Raw genomic sequence first — 26,195 nt, forward strand, 5'->3', positions numbered from 1 at the left:
TTCAGATAAGATAGAAAAAGTCAGCTTTCATTTTTTTGCAACTACACTTTGCTTCAAAAAATGCTTTTAAATTTTGTTTATTCAGATACTTACGTACGGTTTACTCCAGACCGTCAGAGGTACACATGATCAGATAATATGCCAAGTACTTCTGAGTAAAATACATCAATTACTAAATCGTCTACAATACCTGCCACAAATCAGTTTCTAAAAAAAAAAAAGCATTCTCACACTTGTTGCTAATTAATAATTTTAGAAATGTGTAAATACCACTCAGAATAATACTAAATTAATTACTGGTTGGAATATCAATCACTAAGTTTGGGGTGGTTTTTTTGCATCGTAATTTAAAACCAACAATGGAATTATCATTTGAATACCATGTGTTAAAATTGACATGAAGAGAAATATATCTGTCCCAGACTTGCTTTCATTTTTTAAAGGAAATTGTTGCTCAGTGAGAAATTGTGTAATTTTCTCTTTTGAACTTAATGGGGTTTTTTTCCTGTGTATGTGCTTTTAAATTGAGAGTTTCCTGTCAACGGAGATAATTATTTTCAACGAGAAACAAATAAGATTGTTATAAAATAGTTGGTAAGTGTTTGAAAATCTTCAAAGTGATAGAACCATGTTTATATTTTATCTGCAGTGCAGCAAGTTATGGAAACGCATGGTTGCCTTTGGTGATAATTACTGTTATATTAGTATCAAATCTGTGAAATGTATTGAAAATTTATGGAAAATCTTGATTAGCCATCAGAAGCTCTTTTAAGTATGATGATGGCTAGCAGGTACTTGTTTTACTGTAGTACTTGGGAGTCATATACTCGGATGCAAATGTGTTTTGCCCTGCATAAACCAAAACCCAAAGGCCAGACTTGGCTTGTTAGAGCCTGGCTCTGGTTCACAGGTACAAGTAGTACCTGTGGTCGCTCCCATGACTAACTCCTCCTCAGGAAAATAGGTGAACATGTGTTTATAATTAAACAGACATTTACTTACTTTGTTGGTGTGCATTTTCTTTCTAAAAAACTTCTTATATCCTTACGTACTTCTGTATCCTTCCTCTGGTTTAAAAAAACCCAAGGATGGTATCCAGCTTTCAGAACTGGGGGTCTGGAATAAACCTCCTTAAGCTTTGAGCTGTGCACAGCGGGCAGCAGCGAGCAGGCAAACTGTCTGGTCTTTGTTTGGGCCAAAATAATTTCCCAGTTTCAGTGCTTTGAAGGAGCAATACAAAATCTAACCTCTTGGCAGAGGAGAGTGTGACGCTTGTGGATGCCTTTTGTCAAAAAACAAGCCATGAATTTACCCGTTTTCTTTTTATTTAACATGTTTAGGTGAAACCAAACTGGTATAAAACAGGGGTTTTAAATTAAAAGGAGCATCATAAAAGCTCAATTTCTTTCTTACCTCCACACCCGAGTCTGGGTTTTTAATTTAAGGAAAGTACTTATTTTGCTTTTTGGAGCAGCTGCTTGGGGAAACACATCTTCTAAATTGTATTCTTCTCTCCTGATGCTCACTTTGGGTGTGTTACTTAGTATTCTGTTTACAAAGCGCTCCACAGAGCATTTGACAAAAAGCAGTGATTACGCACAGGAACTGCTGTTTTTTCAGTTTTTATATGTTAATGCTCACTTGAAATTTTCATGAAGCTTTTTCCTGTGAAACGTGAGGCGTAGAATGTTTCCTGTAATAAAACTTAAAGCTGCTGCGGAGCAAGTGACTTTGGTGTGAGGGTGTGGGGGATATACATATCTTCTTCATTAGGGAAATAAAATTAAGAAAAAGTTTAAGGTTTAAGTTGTTTCCAGAAGTGAATTAATCTGCAATTCTGATGTCTATCATTAAAAATGTGTAATATAGAATTATTTTGAAGAACAACCCCCTGAAATAAACAGAGCAATTTGTTGAAAGACTTGTTATATGTATCTTGCCTTTTTTTGGACAGCTGGTTTAAAATACTTTTATAATACCGTATGTGGTCAGAAAATGGTGGCCAAGTGCCGATGAGCTGGTTCCTCAACAATAATTGGGATTTTTGGTTTGGGTGGGGTTTTTTTGTTTGTTTTTTTTTTTTTTTTTCCTTTTTATATCTGTCTAGTGGGTAAAATATGCCACATTGTGATAACAGCAACTTTTGTTTATTTTTGTAGGGTTGACCCAAGGAGCATTTCATCCTTCAAGAATCAGTTAGCGAGATCTGCATAGACTTGTTCCTAAGGGGAAACATGTCTGAGATTGACTATGAGAAGTTAGCTGAAATAGGTAAATAATTTTTATTATACTTCAAATGGCATCTGTGTAGAGTTAGAGGTGATTTAATAGAGCATCTTCGGTAAGGGAGAGGCTTCACCAACATTTTGTAATACTCCTTGGAGCAATCCAGTATGACTTACAGCCACTGTACTGATGTGTATCCTATTAAACCATTAGGGTTGAAGGTTAGTTTAATACATGCAGTTTTTATGAATTATTGGTAGATGTTCCTAGTGCAATTCTAGGCTATTGGAATATCACCATCATCACATATTGTGGCACGAATGGGAGTCATTACTCCAAGCAGACAAGTATTGAAAGCGTGGAGATTGCTGGATTGCATGTTATCTCCAAAGATGTTAGCGGAGCTGAGCAATCTGAACATGACATTAGGGGCCTCATCATTTTGAAAGATCAGCATTATGTTGTTTTTTTTTTTTTCCTTTAAGTTTTTGAGAATGCCAGGCTGAGCCCCAGAGCAAGACCCTTCCAGATCTTCCCCAACCCTTTGCCCCTGGCTCTGTTTCCCTGTCCCTCACCTTAGCTCTGATTTCCCCACATCTTGACTTCCAGGAGCAGCTTTTTCACTCCGAGGGCCTGTTTCAAAACCCACTGGAAGCAATTTTTCTCTCAGCCTCGACAGGCTCTGAATCAGGCCCCTCATGTTGCCTCCCAGCCATAACAGTGTGAATAGTTACAGATGATCCTCTGCTGTAGCTCATGGAGCAGGGCGATAAACTCCTCTGGCATTTCCAGGAGAAAAATGGAGCTGAGGTATCCCTCAGTTTGGAATAATGAATCTTCTTTTTTATTTGTGTTTATTACAATACATCTCTTGAGCTCCAGTCCTCTCATTCACGTGTCAAAAAAAAAAAACAAAACAAAAAAAAAAAGAAAAAAGAATGTCCAGAGAATTATGCTACTTAGGGTTAACTAGCTTTCCAGTAGATATGATAACTGCTGGGGCTTCCTTAGTCCCTGTGAACAAGTGCAGTACAGATGGTCATATGTATTTATTTTGCTTTTCTAGTTCTTTGGCACATCTCAAAGCCTGATAGCTTGTTATCTATCCTTTGTTACAAATCCTTCCCCCTGCTTTTTGGAAACCTGTCTGGTTTTACGCATAGTACAAAATACTTTTTGACAGAAGGAGTTAGCCTCTGCCTCTCTGTGTCAAAGGCTGCAGTTAACGTATTGGTTGTTTCTTTTGTGTTCAACTTGAATATACATTTCACTTTTAATAAAGCCTGTTAAATTTCAGTGGATTATGTAAATGCTTTACAGCTCCTGCTTCATGTTCCCACAGACTAGCATTTTCTCTTTCTTTTTCTCTCTCCCTTTTAAAACTTTTTGTTAATTGAGATGGTTACTGTGCTCAGATGTGGAAAAAAAACCCCAACAAACCAATAAACAAAATAGTGTTTTCCTTGTTCTGAGTTTTAACATGACTTCTAATATTTTAAAAAAGGAAAAAAATTGTGAAATTCGTGGACTGCATTATGTTTATATTATTCTTCCCAGCTTTTGGGACAAAAATATCCTTTATTGCGAAATAGCATTTTTCCAGTTAAGGTTAGTGTAGCTTTTTATGTGTGATCCACTTTTAAAGGGCAGAAAAATACACATTTTTGAGATAATAATTTAAACTTTTTCTGTGTGTGAAAAGGACTCTAACGATGTATTTCTAAAGACGTATCTTTTTTTTCCGCCATGGGGCTGCTGATTTATTTTTTGAAGAGGCTTTAATGTGAATTCAGACATAAAGTAAGGTAAAAGTAGTACACGTGTTCCTGACTCCTCTTTGTCTTTGAGAAGCCCAGCCACTAGTAGCATTTTTCATCCTCATGAAATGCATTTTTGGTACAAATCAAGTTAAAAATGAGACAATAAAGCTTTCATGTGTCTGTTTATAGGACAGAAGGATACTGAGAAACTGTGAGTGGAAAGCATTCAGAAATATTTAGTAAGAGTTTTTCTCTAACGCTTATTAGCTACTGGCACATAAATCTGGCGGAAATCAATACTTAATATATTCAGTCTGCCCTAGTGTGTCTTGCGGGGTGGTCAGGGCGTATGAAATATGTAGATGATCAAGAGGCAAAATGTTCTTGAAGCACTTTTAAAAGTGACACTAATAATGTTATAGGTAAAACTGTTAATTCTACCTTATTATAACTTGCATGATAAAAAGAGATGGATGGTGTGCAGGGGGTGCTGCACCTTATCAGGACATTAATTTTTCTCTTTATGTGTGCCTTTTCTTCTCTTAAGCCACTTGTGTGTTAGTGTGTCAATGTTATTCCTGTCAGTTTCTAGAAAACATTAATTTGAATAGCATAGAATCATTAGTGACAGTAATTATCCCAGAATCTGTGTTCATTTGGATATGTGCTTAGGATCAGCTCTTCTTGAACCTTCCAACCGTTTGGAAAAAAACTTGGAAAAAAACCCAAACCAAACCCAGAAAACCCTGGAACAAGATCGATTGACCTTGTGGTGGTCATTTCAGTGCCGAGCAGATTTGAATTCTAGGATCTAGTCCAGATTCCACTGAAGTTGGGGGAAGGATTCCCATTGGTTTTACTGGGCTTTGAGCATAGTTTTCCACCTTTGCTTGGCCTCTAGCCGGAGTTACACGCTGGGTGGACACTTGGCTGCCTTGCCTATTGCAAATTCCACAGGTTTAAGGATTTCAAGGAAACGGTGGATTCTGGGGGAGGTGAGATGGAGATTTGTTTGCAATTTGCTACCTGTATGCTAAGTGGTGGGTCGGCTCCCAGAGAGCCTTCACACGGGGTGTTACTGGGGAGTAGCTGTCAACACACGTGTTCACGTACTGAAACTTTGACTTCTCCATTTGGGCAACCCTGAAATAAAAGGCAAGAAGCTGGAGATGGATACAACAAGCAGATTGTGGGAGTGTAGGTGAGACAACACCAGCAGCCATGAATAGCAAGGTCACAGCGTGCCAGCTGTCCAGGCATTGTCGAGTTTTTTGTGAGCATCGCAGTAGATATTAATCTTAAGGAGGGTGTGGAGGTACCTTTGAGATCCCGAAGGGTTGCTTTCCCCACACGTGAGGGAGGGTGAAGAACAAGGAATCGATTTGAAACTGCAACAAATGGTGACAAAGGCCTGTGTTTTTGTTACACTGAGCTAAAATCCAGCCCTTCAGTAATGTATCGGAGGCAAAAATTTTTCTCTGTTCATTAGCACTTAAGCATTCTTGCTTGCTCCTTTAGAACTGCAGAAAGATGAAGTGGAAAATACACAGTCAGAACAGGAAGAAACATTTATGCCTCCACCACTTGAAGATCCTGAGCTAAATATCAATCACCCCTACTATGATGTTGCGAGACATGGCATCATTCAGGTAGCAGGTACGTGTGGAAGGTGCTATGCTTTTACCTTACTACATCCCTTACCACATTTTTCTCACTGTACTCCTCAAGGTGATGCATAGGAATAATGTTGATGCTTTCAGCCTTCATCCTAAAAAGCAGCTGAATAGTAATATGCGAACTCGGTGCTTTTCTGCAGATGAATTACGAGCCAAATGTTTGAGCTTAATCTTGCTTTAAAATACAACTATAGCAATATATTATAATCTGAGGCCTAACTGTGGCTGTAACAGATCTGTACTTTGTTTGTGATAAGCTGGTTTGTTTTCTGAATAACCTGAATTGTTGTGTAGACACACATAATAATTTTTCTAGTCTGCCCTGGAAGGGGTGTGCAACTGAAGAGATACGGGTTGCTGTATAAAAACTTAACAAAAGGCAGAAAGGAAACTGCTGAAGTAAATGTTAACTGCATTTATCACCTGACTCTCTGTTGTGACAGGGAGAGGAGCTATGGGTACATAGCATAGCTAAATATTGAGTCATTTAATGTTGGCAGTTACTTATTTTTAAAACATTCTGGCAATGTATAAGACACGCAGGTATATTTATGACATAAAAACACCTCTTTAAAGTATTCATTACATATTTTTTTTTTTCCTTTTGGTATATTTTTGGCATCAGTGTGCTTGTTAAAATCGTATTAATAATCACAATCCTGAACTAAAGAAGTGTGTACAATAAGACACAAATAGTGGTATTTAACACTGCTCATCCTAATGAAGTCTTAAGATTGTGTTGTATTGTGCATATTTTTTGTACTGCATACTTTACTGAGCCTAGATTATGATTCTTCAGGAATACTATAAACTCGGGTACCTTCCTGAATTGGAGCCATGAATAGGATGTTATCCAGGTGAATATCAACTTTAGCAAAACCAGTCCTCTGGTGAAGTACGATTGTCTAGGGCAGTGAAATCTGTGGCAATTTGTCTTCAGACTTATAGTGGGAGGAGAATTTTACCCACAGTAACTTCTCTTCTTGAAGCTAGATATACACAGGATAATATTTTCTACCCTCTTTAAAACTAACCCCCCCAACATAAGACTCAAAAACAGATAAACAAGGGAATAACAGATTCCCATTCCCGTGATTCAGAAGCTACTACCTGCTAACCCACTAGGATGTTTCTCACTTAAGCCCCAGCTTTGGGATGGGGGCAGTGCCAAGATATAAAGTTATTAATGAAACCATCGACATCAAACTGACAAAGTGTGAAATAGATGTGTTAACAGACACACTGGAGACACCAGAGTCACTATAACTGTCCACCTAAGAACCTCTTCCATCTGCTGTAGTAGGCAGCGCTACATGATAGCACTTTAAAAGAGATCTTCAAGACTTTTTTTTTTTTTTTCTCCTGCTAGTATACTCAACATCAAATTGTGATGGGCCATGTATTGTCTCTTTCAAATGTAATCATACACAACTATTTAGTAAATGTGTGTTGTTGCTCCTCATTCATCGTTTACCCAAAGCTGCCCTGGAAGTCATAAGCACTTGGTGTGTGTCTGTTTTAGCTGGTGTTAATTCTGAAGGGTCCTTGTGTGCTTATTGTCCTTGGAAGAACCACTGTGATTTCTGCAGCTGTGGGCAATGCTGCTGGGCAATGAGTCTGTGCTTAGACAAAGCTCCTTTTCTCCAACACTCTAGACTGGGGGAAAAGGGAACAAGTTGGCAATCTGATTAAGTTGTCTTTGACTGACCCATAAGACATTCCCTGCTGATTTACAAAAAAAATAAAAATAAAAGTTTACTTACTACCAAGGCAAACAAAAACTTTAACTTTCGTAGTCTCAAGAAGGGCTCTGTCATTTGGCTTGGAAGAGTTAAAATTGTAGGGGGACTCAAAAAAGGGGAAAATTTTTGAAATGAGAAGATGAAATATCCTGGAACAGCTCCTTTAAAATATTCATGCCTTTACTGCTGGTGAAACAGAGGACATGTGGTGGGGGCAGAATGATAACCAGCCTGCCCTTTCCCGAGCAGTCCCCCTGGCTTCAGCTTATGCCTTACTCCTGTGTTAGAGATGGGAATGTGCTTCACTTCAGTAGAGCGAAAGCCTTGGCGTATTTTGAAGAGACCTACCTGTAGCTTCCATAGTTTCATCCTACGACTTGCTCCTTATCAGTGTTTGTGTGGAATAAAGCCCAGACATTAAGGATACTCCTGGTTTAAATTCACTGGAGCAAACGGACGTGATCACAAGATGAATCTTGACTGAAATGTTGGATTATCTCTGATGGTTTTATCCTGCAGTCTTTTGTAGGGAAGAAAGTCTCCTAGCCATTGTTTAAGCTCAGAAAAGACTGACTTTAGCTGCCATTTCAGCCAGAAATATGCCATGGAGTTTTAAAAACAAGCCTACTGGACAATTTAAATGTCAGGCAGAAGCCAGGAACTGTGCCTCGGGAGGCAGTCTGCACCTCAGAGCACCTGTGACTGTGGCAGGGAAAAGGAGAAGGCAGGGGTGTGCGTGTGACCGCAGAACGTGGGGAAGGTGAACTGTGATCCAAGGACGTGCTTCACCTCCACAAAACAAGACTTTCCTGTCCCCAGCGGAGTCAGGTTTGAGTGATTTCTGGGCTTAGATTCAATGAGGAGAGGGTGAGCTCTTCAGATCTCCTTTGCATCTTGGAAAAGGCCATTCCCTTTTGAAACACATAATTTTTAAATGATTTGTACCTAGTTTATAATTAATAATGGCTTTGAATAGGACAAAGTATAATTTCAGTGTTTGGAATGGCTGTTTTAAAGCAATTCTGAAAGCTTTTCCTTCAGTTTTACTTCTGTGACTGAAAGACAATGAGCTGTATTGTTTGAAATGATCGAAGAAAAAAAATTGAGGTGAACATATTTGCAGTAATTCATCCATCTCTTAGTGATCTCGTTTCCAACAGTTAATTTAAAAAAAAAACAAAAACAACCTAAAATTCCATCTTGCTTCTCACAAATTGAAATGACTGGTACCTGCTTTCCATAACAATAGCTTTGACTATATGCAAAGGAGATTTTTCGAGTTGTATTCATAGAGTGTGAAAATACAGTTAATTGAATAAGAATAAGGGACGTTTTAAAAAGATGTAAGCTTTAATAATTGTTTATTAATTACAGACTGATTGATGTCACTAATACCAATGTGCAGCTGACTACTCTAAGCGTATGTAAATGGCACAGTGCTGCAATGATGGTTCTTTTTATTTCTGTTTTGAAGGAGAAATTTCAATCTGTTGCCTAGAAAAAAACCTCAAGACCATTTTTCTTTGTGGCAAAAAGGAAGGGACACAGAAGTACATACGATGCATCAAGCTTCCTTATTTTCTATAGTTTGCTTTTATGATACGATTGCTGACAACTTTTTGCAGCATCTTTTTTTGAACATGACCTTATTTAGCAGGACTCTGATGCTTGTGTTTTCATTAACTGACAGTGACATCCTCTTACGTGTTAGACAAAACTTATTCATGGAATCGAAGTCCATCATTGTTTTAAATCTGTATTTCCCTTCTGAGACTCCTACAGCTTTTCTAGTTATATTTAAAGATTTCACATATCCAGCCTGGGTATTTGTAGAGACTGTTCGTATTTTTCTTTAAGATCCAGTTGATCCCACGCCCGTTTCTGATTTTGAACCAGTGCGTTAGATACTCATTGGAATAGTATTTCATAGATCAGACTGTGAAAGGTAAAGTTGTAATTTAGTTTTTGTAACATGTAAGGAGAAATTGTACTGAATTACCTAATAAGCCCAAGACACAAGTTGTAATAATTTTCAGTCCATCTCAGTGACAGCTTTGCTACTTCTTGCAATACCTTCAGGAACAGATCTGTGGTCTGTAAACCGCAGTGTCACAGGAAAGAACTGGGTTTAAAGACTTTTTTTTTTTTTTTTTTTCTCTTAGAAGATTTACTTTGTGTTTTTTTGTTTAGTTTTGTTTTGTTTTTTCCAAAAGGGTATTCCTGAAATCAGTACCTCTGACATTATTTCATGGGTACCCTTTTGGGGAAAACAAATCAGCTGAAGAGACCTCAGCCTTCGGCAGTTTTCAAGGAGGAAGCTGAGGGCCCTGGTTCGTAACCTATTTGCAGCACAAGAGCTTTGCACTTACAAAGCATATCCTAACCAACTGGGTGTTGTCATGTTTTCCTCTCAGTTGCTGTGAGAGCAGCTCCAAAATAAAGGTTGATCTCAATGAAAAGTGTTTCCTGCTCTAGAGAACAGGGAGCTTGCCTGAGTGATAGAAACATGGGTTCAAATTCTTTATGCAGGGATTGAGCTTGGATTTTCCAAATTCTGCACCACTTCTCCTCTTGCTTCTTCAACCATTTTCTTCTCAGGATGTGAGAGGAAATAAATCCTTATTTTACTGCATTCCTCGCTTTGAACATCAGGCTGTAAGTTATAGTGTCTTTTTTTAAAGATAAAACTGAGTTAATTATATCAAAATATATGGATGTGCTTTCTTGTTGAATCTGAGAAAATATAATGGGTCTGCTTTAAACCTCATTTAGTAGAGCTTGCTAAAATAAATGATGGCTCAAAGTGCCCAATTCAAATGTGCACGTGAACTCAACTGTATGTTTGGGAGTCTTGACAATATACCACAAGTCATTCTACACCTGAATATGCCTTATTAAAAAGAAAATCCTGGCACTGTTTCCCCTTTATCAAGTAAATGTAAATTATATTCCCTTTCTGCTTGGCTGTGCTGCTGTTTCTTTGCTTTCCTTAAATTTTCTTCTACGCTTTCTGTGAGTTATCAACATAGTTAGTTTTGCATCACTGAAAGCAGGTTGATTTTCAGTGCCCCTTTTATGATTAGAGCATTGTTCTAGTCCAGAGAGTCAGCCAGATAGAGCTGTATTGATATTAGAGAGGTTAGCTTCAGGAATGGCTTTAACTCACCCTTCTTTCAACTTATTTTGCATACTTTAAAAGGAGCACAGATGAAATGTAAATAATTAATTACATCAAAAAGCAAGCTATCCTTTTGCTTTCAGCTGATCTGAAGAAAATGTGCTGTGGCAAAGTGTTTTTCGTAGACATAATTTAAAAGAAAAATGGCTCATGGAGGAATCTTTGGGGAATCTTGGCTTTCTGAGGGGAATGAACAAGGTTCCTGATGTAGGAAATCTCCTGAAAATTCACTTCTAGGCATTCCTGTTTAAAAAAACACCTGAGCATGTACTTGGTTTTAATTGCAATTGTAGCATTTTCCAGAATGAGCCAGGTGCAGCGCAGGTGCAGTCCTCTCACAGAAAGCTGATTTCTAAATAAACTGGTGGACACGAGTAGACTCCAGAGGAATGAATGCAAAAAAAAAGGGAATTTTGTGAAATCAAAACAAGTATACTCTTGGAACTTAGAGCTGGTGTCATTCTCCGTATTTCCTTGGTGGATCCGATCTCTGTCCCAAAGGATAAACATCACCGTGGATATTTTAATACTTCATCTTTAAGCTGGCTAATAGCCATTGTCATGGATTTTAATGTGATCAGCCGAGGTGATCAATGCCAGGAGAAAGACAACTCCTGCGTCTGCAGCCGAAGGTGTGAGCTTCTCCTGCTAATGTTGAGGCTCAGCTGTGTTATCTGGGCTGTGTATTTCCTAACTGGTTAAGAAGTTAGCCACTGTGGATGGGCAGAGGCCCACGGTGAATTACTTGTGGCTGTATTTCCCGTCCATTACTCAGCCTAGGCAAAACACAGAAGTTTCATGATGGTATTTTTGTGACCCCGTATTTCCCTGAGTTGTAGACAGCAGGAGGCTTGAAAGCTAGTTTGTCTTGCCATTTAACACAGTGTAATTGAGGTTTGGGCTCGTTTTCTCAAGCTTAAATTCTGTGAAAGAAACAAATACATGAGCAAGTGTTTTCACTGTTGTGGCAAGTCCCCTGGATTTTGACCCTGCTTCTACTCCCATTGAAACCAGTGGCAGAACTTCTGTTGCCTTTAGGATGTCACTTTGCTGTAATGCGATAATGACAAGCTTCAGTGAAGTAAAATGATATTTCACTTTTCACTTATAAAGTAGTAATGTTTAGTATCTTCAGAACAAAAGCTCTTAAAAAGTCGTGCTAAAATTACGGCATTCAAAAGATCTCATTTGCAAATTGGAATGAGCCATATCAGTAGAAAAAAAACTTTTTTCATTTTCAAGAAGCAGTCAGAAAGTGCTGTGCCATCCAAATCCTTAATTAAAAAGTAGAACAATCCCTTTTCCCACTTACCCTTCCCTGTGTCTTACTGTAAGTTTTTTCCACTGCTAAGCTCGCTATCAAAAGCGATGTACTATTCATATCTGTTTCACTGAAATCCAGGCAAATAAAACCCCAGCAGATAGCTTGTATTTTAAAGGGCATAAATCTCATTCTGGCCAGCGTGGTCTCCACACCCCTCTGCACTCACGGGGCTGGTGTCACCGTGCTCCGGGGCCAGCACAGCCCATAATCCTGCGGCTGCCCGGGAATGCCTGGGTGACAGCGGGCCTGGGGAGTCTGTCAGAGCTTTTTGGGCACCAGGGCAAACTCTGAGCCAGTGACTTTTAAAAAAAAGTGTAGGCAGGTGGCTGGAGGAGTGTGAGTGCCCAAGCACTCAGTCTTTGGGAATGCCTTCGAAATTCCTGGAGCTCCAAACCAGTGCAGGAGGAGCAGGCTTTCCCGGGAGGGTGGGACAGCTTGTCAGCTGGAAGTGTGTGGTGACATTAGCCTAGGAAATAAAGTAGGTTAAAACAAAGCTCAATTTTTGACCTGAAAGCCAAACATGAAGGAGGAAAGCTGATACTTCACTACTTCTTTGCTTTGTCCCCTGTAGGAAACGAGGCATCTTTCTGTTTAAGTCCGAGTAGTAGGGAAATACGGGTTTTGCGGGATAACAATACACTCTGTGCTGATTTTATAATCAGTGTGTTTCCCATTACACTCTCCTTTGGCTGTGCCGATGACTATCCCTCCCCACTTTACCCTTAAACTGCACTTTCACGTGTCTGGGTAACAATTATATCCTCATGTCATGGGATTCAAACTGTGTTGGACTGAAAAGCAAATGCTGTAGAAAATGCCACGGGAATTTCCCAGGGTGCTCGGTCACAGCCCTTCTGGTAGGGGGCAAGGAAAGCTGCTTCTCTTTTCACCAGCACTTCATGTGCCACGTTAAAAGTCGATGTTGTTCAAAACATGATGGATGCCTCTGAAGAGCGAGCAGCCTCTTCCCTTTCATTAGCTGTCGTCGCTAATGGGAAGCTGGCACTGCTGTATTTAGTTTTTAATGGAGTTGAGGTTACCGGTCGCCTTTTCTGGTGTGTGGTTGTTGCCTGTGTGGCACTGCGGGGTGGGAGAACAAGGTGCTCTGCTCTGCTGCTGATTTTGAAAACGTTTCTCTACCTCAGTTGAGAAAATTTCATTATTGAAACCAAGCAATTATGTGTGTTTTATGTTCTAAGTGTATCTGCAGTCTTTCATAAAGCTGGGGATTTTTTTTTTCCGCCTTTTAATTCAAGCAGTTGAATGTGACCAACAGTAACAATTAGTGACTCATTTAGTAATTTGACTGGAAACCTTTCTTGGATTTATTTTGCTCATAAAAGTGATTGTCTCTAACAAATAAAACATCCTACAGTGCACTGTAGCACAGCTATTTTTTCACAAACAAGTCATGATTTAGAGAACAATCTTTTATTAATGTTTTAATTTAATTTTAGAACAACATTCATATGAATGCATGTCACATTATAATGCCTTTATAAGTACTCTGAGAATATCAAATAAGACACTTAAAAATAACTTCAGGAATTAAAATCATGATCTGTTAAAGAACAATCTGCAGACGTACCTGAGTACATTGTTTTATTGTGCCTGCTCTTCCTTTAGTGGTGCACAAGCACCTTGTTTAACACGAGGCAGAATTTATTTTTAATGTGGGAAGAGGCACCAGGCCTTGTGGAATGAAAAAACACCTTTGAGAAATGTAATAAAAATAAGCGGTCAGCCAAAAAAGGAACTGGAAGAAGGAACCAGCCAGCAGAGAAAGATGTGATTTGGAAGTCAGAGCTACAGGACTGAAGTATTTGCCAAAAGTCAAGCTGAGATAGATCGTTAAAGCAAATAGCAAAAAGTTCTTTAGTTGTATAAATAAAAAAAGACAGAAGTGATCTTCTGTGAAATAAGAGTGGGGTGGCCATCAGAGGTAACCCAGCTATAGCTGTCCAACTACATTAATACTTCATCTTGTTTTTCTGTAAAGACAGAAATATTTTTAAGTCCTGCCTGTCATGTTTATCTGCAATTTAGATATTATCTATCTTACCCAGCTGTGTTTAGGAAAGATGCATTCAGATTGGGGTAGGGTAGAGAATAGCTAGGTTGGGGAAGAGATGGAAGATCTAACTTGTTTACAAGCGGTAAAATACCGGCTGGGAGGGGATGTGATTGTTGTCTAGAGAGTCCTTCAGGATGGTAAATAGTACTGAAGGAGAAGTGCTGCTTCAGCTGAGTGATGTCATTGTCACACAAACAAATCGGGACAAACTTACTGTGACTTTTAGGCTGGAATTGAGAAAGCGGGTTGCTTGTTCTCAAAGCAGTGAGCCGGAGGAACAAGAAACTCAAAAAACCAACTGCTTTTTAAGATGGAGCTCCACAAATCAGTGGAAGGATTATGTGGTGTAGTTTCTGGTGATTAATGCAGGCTTGGAGTTGATAATACAGGTATCTCCCAGCCTGTGTTCATACAGGAAAAGTCATTAAGCATAATCTCACCGCTTCTCCTTCTGCACCTAAACTGGAATGGATTTAACTAGATGCGGTCCCATCGTGGCCTCTGTAAGTACCGTTGAGCACAACTAGGTAGGAACTGGACAACGCAAATACAGAAGTTTTTTTCCTTTCTGTGGAATCTGTCAGGTGAGGACAGCCACCTCTTCCTGAGTTGAGTGAAGGGAGGCATATTGCTATCAGCAGTGAGTTGTCATGGAAAATGTGTGTTTTCAAAGCTGGGAAGTGTTCTGTTTATTCAGATCAAGTAATTTGAACCAACATCAGTAATGCAAATTAGAACAGCTTAAGTAGTGGTCCGAAGGTGTTCTGCCCAATTTTCATAGAAATGCTCATATGATTTTATTCGTTCAGTGACTCATTACCGATTTAACTTCCCCCATTTTACTACTTTTTAAAAAAAATTTGTTTATTCACTACAGCGATTTACTTAATTAGGGGTAAAATGAGAACAACAGAATGATAAAGAATATCTAAACCCCCCCAGTTCTTAACTTTATTGTATTCCTACTGATATCGAAGCCAAACTTTGATGTTTTAGCTGTATTAAAAACAAATATTAAATATCATTTAGTTTGAACACTGAAATTAGACAAAAAATGTCTCAAATATGAATTCAGTCTAAACCTTCATCTGGGGTGTTTCCGTATTGCTTTAAAAGCAGTGATATCTTTCATGTGGATACAAGTTGAAGTCTTCACACCTCACAGGCTTCAGTGCTGAGTTACCTTCAGTACGAGCGTGACTTAAGCCCCGTGCCTGGCTTTCCAGATGGAAGTTGGGTGTGGGGTGGGCATGGCATGAACACCGACCTTGTCTATACAGGCGGTGTGGGTGAAGCTGTCCTGAGTCAAAGAGGAATTGAACTTGGGTGCATCAATATATGCTTTGCCAGAGGAACTAAGGGGTGGATGCTTAGGGATCTTCAGGTTATGAAAAGCATGCTTGTGTGCCTTGCTTGTTGTGTTTTAAATGTGATCTGAATGTAGCAGTGCTTCTGGAAAAAAGTAGCTAAGAAAGCGTACGGTGGTTAAAAAAACAAAGCGGGTGCCCAGAGTGCTTGTAGGCAGAGCAGTATTGTGATAAATTCCAGAAATATTAAGCATGAACAGTTTGAAAGCAGGTCACTTCCAAGACTACTAGGGAAAGCAGGGCTGTTCCCTTCCACGGCTGAATACTGCAGGAGGACTGAAGTGGTCCCTGTCAGGAGCTGAGCACCACCATCCACCTCCGAGTGGGCCTCAGCTTAGCTTCATCACCTGCCCAGCAGCCGCTTCATTCCACTGCAGCGGTGGCCAGATTGCTTTCTGTAGGCAACGTGTGATTTGACAGTCTTGAGTAATGCCAGGAGGTAGAGGTAGCCCCAAATATCAGAAGATATAACCTGTTCCTTCAGATCCCTGAGGTGCCATTGCATAAGTAAATGAGCATTGTCTTTACTAACTGTTTTGTTCACCAGGTGATGACAATTCTGGAAGGAAGGTGATTACCTTCAGTTGCTGCCGTATGCCCCCCTCCCATCAGCTCAATCACACCAGATTGCTGGAGTAAGTTTCTCTCAGTCTCCTGTGTGGACTACTTTGCATTTCATACATGAACTTCTGTTAGCTTGTTTCCAGGTGAATGAGCTTTCAGAGAGGAGAAGCAGGAGGCAAGGAGTGAAATGAATAAAGGATGTAAGACCTACTACTGTTAATACTAAGTGAATGAGATGGGGATGAAACTGCCAGATACTTCACCTGGAATCTTGACTAGAAGCAGCAATTCACTGTGTGCTGAAATTAACTTGTCTTGATCATTTTTCTAAAATTTAATTTATGATTCATTGTGTGCTGAAATTAACTTGTTCTGATCATTTTTTAAAAATTTAATTTATGATGGGGACCAATGAAAGAGAAATTCTAGTATTTTAGGGCTCTATAGGTATGTACCCATGAACAGTAGTGTTTGCCTTAATTTGCTATACCTTACCTCCTAAATCACTCAGCAAGGGTGTTGTTTAGTTATTTACATCTTCACGATCTTCCTCTTTTATAAAAGTATCTGCGTTGCGTAGAGTATAATATGCTTAACATTTTTACATGCATCTCACTTTGTAATGTTTGGGGTCTTGTGTTAAAAGAGGTTGTGAACATGTAAAATCATAACATTCTTCTTTATAAATTTGCCGCAGCAAGGTGTCAGGACGTCTTTCTGCCTTGTAGTTTGTCGCTACAAGGAGATGTGTTCTGCCGTGGGAGTCCTGCCCTTATTAAGCGTTTTAAACCTATTTGGAGTTCTTGTACAGCCTCCACTGCCAAAATGTTTGAGCACCTTTCAACCGTCAGTACCCACCACCATCGGAAAGGACACAAGTGCTGTTATCTCAACTTTTCAGAAACAGAGAGGGATTAGAAGACAGGTTATTTAAGAAGTGTGTTTGACACCACGTTGCTTCATTTCTATGAAATTCCATTTCACAGCTAGGTTATTTCCACAGCCTTAAGCCAAAGCTTCCTGTGTAGCACAGAGGGAGCGTTAGCACCTAGGAGGAAGAGCCACACCAGTCAGCTTCTCACCTAGAGTTGCTACCTGCAAGGATTAATAGGAAATGCCAAAGAAAGGATTGTGACAAACCACGTTGCCACCAGATCTAAGAACCTTCCTCAGTTCTGTGAGGAGCCGCCTTGATGAAACCAAGGTTTCCAGCCCTTAGACTCTTTTTTCCTGTATCTGAGACAACACCAAATTCACTTGGAAAGTCTGTGCTAAGGAAGAACTGAAGGCAGGCGTCTGAATGTGAAGCTAGCAATGTAACTATCAAGTGGTCTGCTTTTGAATAGTTTGAAATGTTGAATTCTGAGGAAAAGCTGCAGAGTAGGCTCAGATTGGTAGGTATTTTGGGATGAAATCACTTAAAGAATTGATTTGGTAAAGCTTTTGTAATGTCCCCCCAACTCTGTTACAGCCTTAGAACAGGTAGTTGACTGTGCAGAAATACTGGTTGTTTTATGCCCACAAAACTCTCTCAGTGATTTTTAGAGGTAAAGGCTTTCTGGATGCAATGTGCCAAGGAATTTACATGCTGTAAAATAAAACACGATGCACTCGGTATGTAAGAATATCTGTTTCAATATATTTTCATTTCAGACTCTTTTTAGAAAAGTCTTGAATGACTGTTGCTACTACTTTTTCCATGAAATTGCCATGAACACGTAGGTCGGGGATCAAAACAGCATGATATTAATTGCAGTGGCAGTCCTTGTCCTGAGACTGACAGTATGCTGAGGGAATAGCAGATAAATGGGACTGCAGGAGCAGAGTGTAAGAGTGAAGTTGGGGGCTTTTCCATGCAAAGGTGGGTAGTCAAAGTGGCCTTGATACTTGCAGATAGCCACAGCCTAATAAATGGCACATGGAACTATCTATTTTCCATTGGATGACAATTGCTTACATACAATTAAGAGCAATAGCTGGGGCTCGGCTGCAGAATAATAAGGTAGCATTGAGAATGACATGAGAAAGTTGAAATCTGACACAGCAAGACATGAGGCCAGATTGTACTCTTCCATCACTGCTTTATTTGAATCATTGAGCTGTGTAATAGGCCATGCAGTGATCTCAGCTGTAGGAGAAAGGGAAGAGAAGAGCATCGTAAACTATACCATAAAAGAATGAACACCCAGAAATCTGCTTATAAAACGTGCAGTATTATTTCAAGATGGGATAAGTAGTGTAGTTCTTTAAATTAGTTTTAAGGGAAATGATCTATGAATGCCATCCTCCCAGTACAAACAAGGGAAAGGCAAATATGTTCAAGAAGAGGGTTTACAGTAACAGGTTGCAATTGGCAGTAATTCGGGCTAATGGATTTTTCAAAAATTTAAAAAGTTTTAAATTAAGAGGAAAACCCAATATTTATTCTTTATTATTTTGAAAAGTCAAAATGACATTGTTTGCTTGGCTAGAAGGAAGGAATTTAAAAAAAAACCCACAAAACCAAACAAACCAAAACCCAGAAGAAAGCAAAATAAAAGTCGCTGTCAGTTAAAATGCATCTTTTTAACAATTTCTTGGAAAGCACAGTCCCATACTGTCTTCATCTTTTAGCGATTCATGCTTACCATAGTTTTTGTAACTAAATACGGTCTTTCAAATTTCAGGCTTTGCAGTGATGTGGAATTATTGGCAACTGTCACTAGAGCAAGTTGAACTTGTTAAATAAATACACTGAAGCAAACGTGAATTTGCAGTCGCTGGCGTTCTGTGTAAAAATAGCACATTTTCTTTCTCAGTTACTGCTTTAAAAATCTCATCCAGTAAACTGTCTTAAAACTAAAATGTTATCTTTCTCCTCAGGTACTTAAAGTATACTTTGGACCAGTATGTAGAGAATGATTATACGGTTGTCTACTTTCACTATGGCCTGAAGAGTGTGAACAAACCATCTCTGAAATGGTTACAAACAGCCTACAAAGAATTTGACAGGAAGTATGTCTCCAAAATATTTGGTTTACTTTGTCGATTGTGTGATGTCTGGAACTGACCTCCGTGAAGGAAGCGGATCTTTCCTGATCCACCCAGGGCTGGCTGAGTTCATTTTGGCACTGCACATTCTTATGATGATAGTGGATAATGGTGTTGGTTCTCTGGGAAGTGTCTGGGCAGCACTGAGGAATGGCCGGGGTGCTGCAGTGGTTGTCCAAAGGTATAAAAATCTTTGGCAACAAACCCAAGAGCCGTGCCCTTTTCTGTGCCCTATTTAACGAGACAGCTGTGATACCTTGTTGGTCATTGTTCTTGGTTGTATCACAGTTGTGTTTGATTTTTTGATCATCCCAAGCCTAGGTTGTGTCCAAAAAAAGGGAAGATTAGTTTTTAACATTCTGTATCTTGCAGGCCTTGCAGCGTTTGTTGGTTCTCATACATAAAGCCCTGCAGGAACCACTGTGCTTGGGTATGCCTGGTGTTTGGAATAACACTGGCCACAGCTCATGACTTCACGTTTTAGTTGGTTTGGGTGTAGTCGAGGCCAAAGCTCCTGGATAAATAGCATTTTAATAGTGGAAACTAAAATTCTGGTGGTTATACTCTAGAAGTGCACGCTTACCAATGAAGCAGAAATTGCCTATTGAAGTCAGTCAGTCTTTGCTTGTTTGCCAGTTGTTACTCGTTTGTAACTTGGTGTTGAGAGGGCAGCATGACTGAAAGCAAAAATACTGCTCTTTCCTGGAAGTGAGAGTGTATGTTGGGGGGGAATGGATCATACATGCCTGATTTTTTTCAAATTTGGGAGCTGGAACAAGAAGCAAATCTCAAAAAAAGATGCTGCCAAGAGGATTATTGGGTGTTAGACTGGGAGCAGTCCCAGTGAAATACCCAACCCTGCTTTAAAATTGAAGTGGTGATGTGCACAGCGCCTTTTGGCCATCTAGTGCCGGAGCTCAGACTCTTGAATCTCACCCAGTAACCTCCTGAATTCCACTCTCAAACCCATTAAGCAAGAAGATGAGGTTGTGCATAGCAGCCATCAGAGCAGCAGTGTGGAGCTGTCTGCTGAAGCCTCTACGTCCTCCACTCAGCAACAGACCAAAAAAGCTTATTTTTGCTAGTAGCTTTCCAGTATGGTTAGTACCATGTGTCTGTGGCTTCTGGGACTGGGTAAGGGAGAAGAAAGGCAAAGGATCTCTTGTAATTTGTCTTTGGTGAGAGATTTGGACTACGATACGGGTTTTGCTGCACACTGGCGATTCCTGAAAATAAAGCATCATGCTATTTTTCCTTCTGGAATGATCCCAAGCCAAATTTACAGTTGCTGTGTGGGGAGAGGCAGTACAAGGGCAGTATCTTTTGTTGCCTTTTGCCATACCTACTAGTGCACAGTGTGACTCTCATTTATGCCAAAATCTGTTCTCTCCGTTCCCCCACCGTGACCCAGAAAGCAGGAGAACCAAAGAGGAACGGAGAAGCTGAGCAAAACTCTACACCCATTTTACTCACAGTTGGAACTTCTTAGCATACTGTCATTGAGAAGCTCAAAGCCATGCTCACCGCCCGACATCCATGTTTGTCTGTACTAGCCAGAGGAAAAAAAAACCAAACCAAAAATAGCACCTTTCAGACTTCTGTGTGTGTGTTTTGGGGTCAAAAGAAGGGAGGATGGGGTGTACAAAGGGCAGTAATAATTAGCTAGCAGCGTGGAAGCAAATGTTCAGTGACAATAGTTTAAATAGAATAGTTCTTGCTTTGAAGGTTTAGAGCAGAGGCTCGGTAAAGTTTTTTGATTTTAATCTAGGAAACTATGAAGTACGTAAAGTTCCACAGAAGCAACGGCTTATGCCCATTGCTTCAAGGTACAAAAGAAACTTAAAATGGAAACTTCAGTAAAGCAACTCTGGTGTTTTGCTTGTTATTTTTAATTGTTGATTTTGGGTTCTTATCCACAGTCGTGCCAATTGCACAGGGATAGTTTGTGTATGGTAGTGGCTTTGTAAAAATCTCTTTTGATTTCAGAGATGTCTGGGCCCAGTTCAAACCCAAAAAGGAAAACTGTTGTAATTGCTGAGTTGGTCCCTTTTCCCCCTCTATACCATAACTTGCTACAGGAAGGGTTTTCTTAGGAGTTCACGATAATTTTTTTTCCACAGTCATTGTTTTGTAATCATGAGTAGTGAACACTTGGGAGGGGCACTCCCTACTGGCAAGCAAACTTGGCAGAGCAATAAGCAACAATTAATATCTAAAAGCAGAACATCTCATTATGCATTCCTCAATTTCATTTTGCAATAACGTTGAATAAGAGCAGAGTCTTTTTGTGCAGCCTGGTTTCCGTTTCAGTTTCAACCTACTAGAATCTACAATTTATGTATCATGATAGGACACTGTAGAATCAAGCAAAGCCGTAATGGAGAGAGACTTTTCCTTCATACAAAAGGGACCACCCAATCTAAACCAGCATGCAGTTGGCTTCACCTTTAGTAATTACTAGCAAAAAAAGATAAAAGTAATGGTAAAAATAAAAGATTAAGTATAAATTTTATCTCTGAAAATTTAGAAATCTTCTCCAATGTGAAACTCCGGTAAGCAGAAAATAAAGGGAGATGAAGGAAAGTAATTTTTTATATCACAGATTTTTTTATAGGCTCTTCTTTCTCTTCTCAATATTTTTTTCAAGTTGCCTAATTTCCCTTCTGTCCCCCTGATATTAAATCTGTGAGAGAGTAGACATTGGTTAGGAATGTAATAGTGTTATCTTGGCCTACTATTGTATCGTCAAAACTGACCATTTTTTTAAACGGGGTGGGTTTTTTTTCATTTTACATTCTATTTCTTCTGAATTAGGTCTTTTTAATGTATTTGAAAAGAATGCTGTATAATGTTCCTGTAATAATACCTTCCATTTAGCTGTAGCTATTCAGTTCTACCGTCTGTGATATTCAACAGTCTTATAACAATTTCATTTTCTTTTCCTAGGTATAAGAAAAACCTTAAAGCACTCTATGTTGTACATCCAACCAACTTCATAAAAATTCTGTGGAATATCTTTAAACCTCTTATAAGGTACTTGGCAGTTTATTCAACACATTTTTCTGTTTAGTTTAAGGATGGTTTGATCTCTAATAATTTGCTTTTAAAAAGGCTTGAGGTAAAATATGTCGGGTAGCAGCACAATACCCATTTAAATTGTCTTGAACTAATGAGTAAGGTGAGCTTAAGCCTGGGTGTGAATAATAGGGTAGAGTTCTTTCTAAGAAAAGGGAGGCTCAATTCATAGTAGTTTTACTGGTGTGTTAAGGTAAATATCACTTTAAAACAGTTATTCTGTGGAGCATGAATGACTTTTTTGTCCCATTTGACAGCACTTAGCACAATAGAACTGGGTCTGTGACTGGAGTTAGGAGTGCTACGGTAAAGCGGGTAACGAATGGTTAACCTTGGGTCTGATCTCAAGTGCTGCATGAATAGGAACCACACCACTCCTGTGTTCAAAGTTAATGGATAAGCCCTGAAGTGCCCATAAGAATTTGAGATGGAGGGTATAACGGTGAAGGTGGATGTATTCTACTGGTGCATTCTTTTCCTTTGCATGGTTTAAAATTGATGCTGTCTACAAAGAACCGGCAACAATGGGCAGAGATTGCTAAGTGCTAGGATGGTTGGGCTGGCTTAGTTTCTGCTCCTGAACTTCTGCCACTTTCAAAGTAATTCTAACATGTTGCAGATTATAGTATGAATGTCCTTGGGGCTGGAGGATGAAAAGTTTATCTTGAGAAGCTATACCTAAAAATCCCCATTTCAGTAACGTGCGTTTGATCCAATTTCTGATTGGTAGCATGCTAATTAATCTGAAAGGGGGAGTTTAACTTTTAGGCAGATCAGAACATGTAAGAAGCATGAGAAAATAAAAAAAGTATTTCCATCTAAAAATCATTCCAGAATATGCTGTTCTCGAAACAAGAAGACTAACTATAGTTCTTTATTTTAAGTAAAGTAAATGCCAGAGATCCGGTACATAGACCAACAGTGTGACAAAGGAAGGTAACAGTAAAACCAGAAAACCTCTCAATGGACGTTACAACACTTAAGGTGAAACCAACTTTTTTCTCAGAGGCAGCTGAAAGCTCCTTGGAATAGCTCCAGGCAGGCGGTTTTGGGACACCGACAGCTTTCAGTCTGAACCTGTGGACCAGCCGTGCTATTTGACTTACAGTAATAACTGGCTGCTAATTCTTAGTTAAAAAAAAAAGTTTGCAGGTACCTGTTCAAAAATACTCATTTTCCCTGGATCTTACAGGGTCTGTGTAAATAAGGTGAATGTTTTTCTTCTTGGGCAGTATGATACACTGGCAGTTAAATCCTTGTGTACTCTGAATGTGAAAGTGCGTGATCCTGATAAACTGAAGCATTCACAGCTAGCACAGAAAATTCAAACCAGGGCTTGTCACTTTAGATGCATCATCATCTTAACCTTCTGAACACCCTGCTGTCATCCGGATTGGCTGTCCTGTTTGTGCTCTGCTTTTACTACCTGGATACTTGCTGGGAGCCTAATTTAGTTAAAATATGTGACCGACAGAGACAAAGCTATTTGTATGCTGGGACTGACAAAATAATTAAAAGTATGAGTAAACTCTGAAAAGATCTGTAAGCCAGGAGGCAGGAATTAGCTGAAACTAGGAACAAAACCTCTTTACTCCTTAAAACAGTTTAACTGCCAAATGCTCACGTGCATTTGTACTTTGGGTTGACTCAAGTTTGGGTTTGTCAAGTAAGAGAAAATGTAAGGATATAATTTTAAAATTGAAGTGTGGACGTGCCCATGTACAATTTGCCTAAATTACACTCTCACTGAAGACTAAAACTTATTAAGATTGTTAATTTACTACAATAGTACTATTTCAGATTTGCTCACAGTACTTTTCCTTCCAGTTTAGAATAATCTTATCTCAGCAGGTCATGCTGTTATGTAAGTGTCAATATTAAACCAAAGTTAACAAAAAGAAGGGAGAAAAATCCTCTGGACTTTCTGTCTCCTAGCTTTGCTGAATTACAGCCCAGATTTACTTGTAGGTAGTGTTTCCAATAAAAATAGTAGATGTAAAATAAATTTCATTATCAAGAAACATGTATTTATTTTTCAGAAGTCTGTTAGTACGTTCGGTATCTGTTAGTACGTGGCCTTAGTACTTTCACATGAGCAGTGTGTTTGCTAAGAACTGGACAAATGGCAGAATTTAGAGTGGAGAGCAAAAGTAGTAAGTATTGTGGCATACTCGTATTTGAAAGTATTTAAGAAAATGTAAATACTTGAAATTTCTCAAGCACCACAAGTTGATTGATCTTCTTTCCAGTCCCAAAAGAGACGAGCAAGAAGGTAATCTGTCATCAAATGTCTTTTTCCAAACGGCAAAAAACCCTGAGAGCAACACAATTCTGTGTGTAAGCTAACAGAAGCCACCCACCTGTTATCACAATAATACACATCTAGATAGTGGTGGTGATGTGACATTTTTAAGGAACAGCAATAATTCCTAATTGCCCACAACTGAATTGCAAACTGTGTGTTCTGTAATACGTCCTGTATCACCAGAGGTGGCTGGTTACGGAGGGTTCTGTGCTAGCCCTTGGCTTGGGTAAGATGTTGAGGCTGGTTTGGGTAAAAGACACACTGAAGAGCTCTGAAGTTGTTCATGCACAGACCGGTATCCGTTAGTGTCCCAAAATCGCTTGCCCGTTAACAAAATTTAGCTCATTTCAATCAAAAGCTCCTAAAATACTGAAGTGACTTGTATTTGTGCCACCTCCCACTAGAGGGAGTGTGTGTATGTGTATTTGACAAGCCAGGGATAAATTCATTAACGCGAGAGAATTCTTCTCCAAGTTTACTGTCAAAGTAAGTTGCAGCAAAGAACACTTTTTATCATACACACCCATTATTTTGCTGCACACTCCCTTACAGGACAGATGGTTTGTGTTGTAATTTCATATTTTTCCCCATGAAAATGGTGCTGCACCTGGTTGGAACACCTCAGCCTGCAAAAGTAGTGTATTCTGTCTGAAACTCAAGACCTAACTAGTGACACTCGGTGCTTCAAATTTGGAAGCGTGTTTTGTACAATTCACAGAAAAACCTTATTATGCAGGATGTTTCCTAGAAGCTATCCAGCCCTTTTCAAAAGAGATAAAGTCGATAGCCCAACACTCCAAGGGTATGCACTGTCCACACTTTGCACATCTTCTCTGTGGCTTACTACTTTATCGTTCGTGTCTGCAGCCCCATTAGTTTGTCTTTTGGCGGGGAGGAATACCTAAATAATGCAAACATGTTCTCTTGGCTGTGTAACATTTTCTCCAAAATTAACAGTTCTTTTAGTGAGCTTTCTAATGCTGTGTGAAACCTGTTTTTCAGTGGTTTTTAAAGCAGTGTTTTTCATATCTATGCAAATCAGAAAACATTCAGATGGAAGTCAGTTATTTTTATTCAAATCAGACTCTCAGGCATGCACTGTATATGTTTGATCATATGAAATGAAATACATCTTATGTCTCCTGCTGCTTCAATTACAGTCTAATTTTGAGTTGCATCAGCACTTACATTTTTGTAATAGAAACTAAACCCTTCGTAAATGTTCTTCCCATGCTGATTTTTACACTTCTTTGTGTAAATTTTTTTTTTTTTTTTTTTTAGCCATAAGTTTGGGAAAAAAATCACCTACTTGAATTATTTAAGTGACCTGAGAGAGCATCTCAAATATGACCAGCTAAATGTCCCTCCAGAAGTCATCCGGTACGTGTCAGGTTTAAAATATGTTGTCTCACCTCTTCTTGGGTAGAGTTGCATCCTGATCACTGTATTCCAAACAGAATCTAATTCTATTTTGTCAGTGATTAAAAGTCTAATTTAGCTCTTTGTGCTTGGTTGGATTTAATTCCAAAAGCTGCATTGCCATCAAAGATGTGCTGAAGTGCATCAGGTGTTTAGACCAGAGAAAGCTGTATAGTTTTGTACAGATTTTGGAACATCTCCATCTCAGTTGTGGAGCATTTTCTTAATATAACTGCAGTTTCTGTGTGAGTGGTATCAACACCAATCCATATATCATTACTGCTTATGAGTATGATGTAATGTTCATGGGCAAAAACATAGTTGTGACCTCTTTGCTTGCATTTTGTAACAGATTAAGTGTCTTCCTTTCGCTAAGAGCCTTCCCAGTCAGCAAAGTGTTGATTGATTTTAAACTTGATGGATACATCTATTGTTAGTGGATCCATTACTTTTAT

At 39.2% G+C, this 26,195-nt stretch overlaps 1 protein-coding gene across 3 annotated transcripts in view; it reads left to right on the plus strand.

The window, feature by feature from the left end:
- The window catches only part of LOC141958827 (proline-rich protein 5-like), a 213,013-nt gene that overhangs the window by 151,928 nt on the left and 34,890 nt on the right, over positions 1–26,195 (plus strand). For 2 of the 3 annotated variants that reach the window (XM_074901748.1, XM_074901747.1), the window contains 6 exons: positions 2,160–2,271; positions 5,505–5,642; positions 15,895–15,982; positions 18,774–18,905; positions 21,888–21,974; positions 25,603–25,701. In XM_074901748.1, coding sequence (XP_074757849.1) covers positions 2,235–2,271; positions 5,505–5,642; positions 15,895–15,982; positions 18,774–18,905; positions 21,888–21,974; positions 25,603–25,701 — 581 coding nt within the window. In that variant the 5' untranslated portion in view covers positions 2,160–2,234. The remainder of the gene's footprint in view (positions 1–2,159; positions 2,272–5,504; positions 5,643–15,894; positions 15,983–18,773; positions 18,906–21,887; positions 21,975–25,602; positions 25,702–26,195) is intronic. The other variant, XM_074901746.1, reaches the window with a different exon arrangement.

Source organism: Athene noctua, chromosome 3, assembly GCF_965140245.1.
Source record: "Athene noctua chromosome 3, bAthNoc1.hap1.1, whole genome shotgun sequence".
In the NCBI taxonomy this organism is placed as follows: Eukaryota; Metazoa; Chordata; class Aves; order Strigiformes; family Strigidae; genus Athene; species Athene noctua.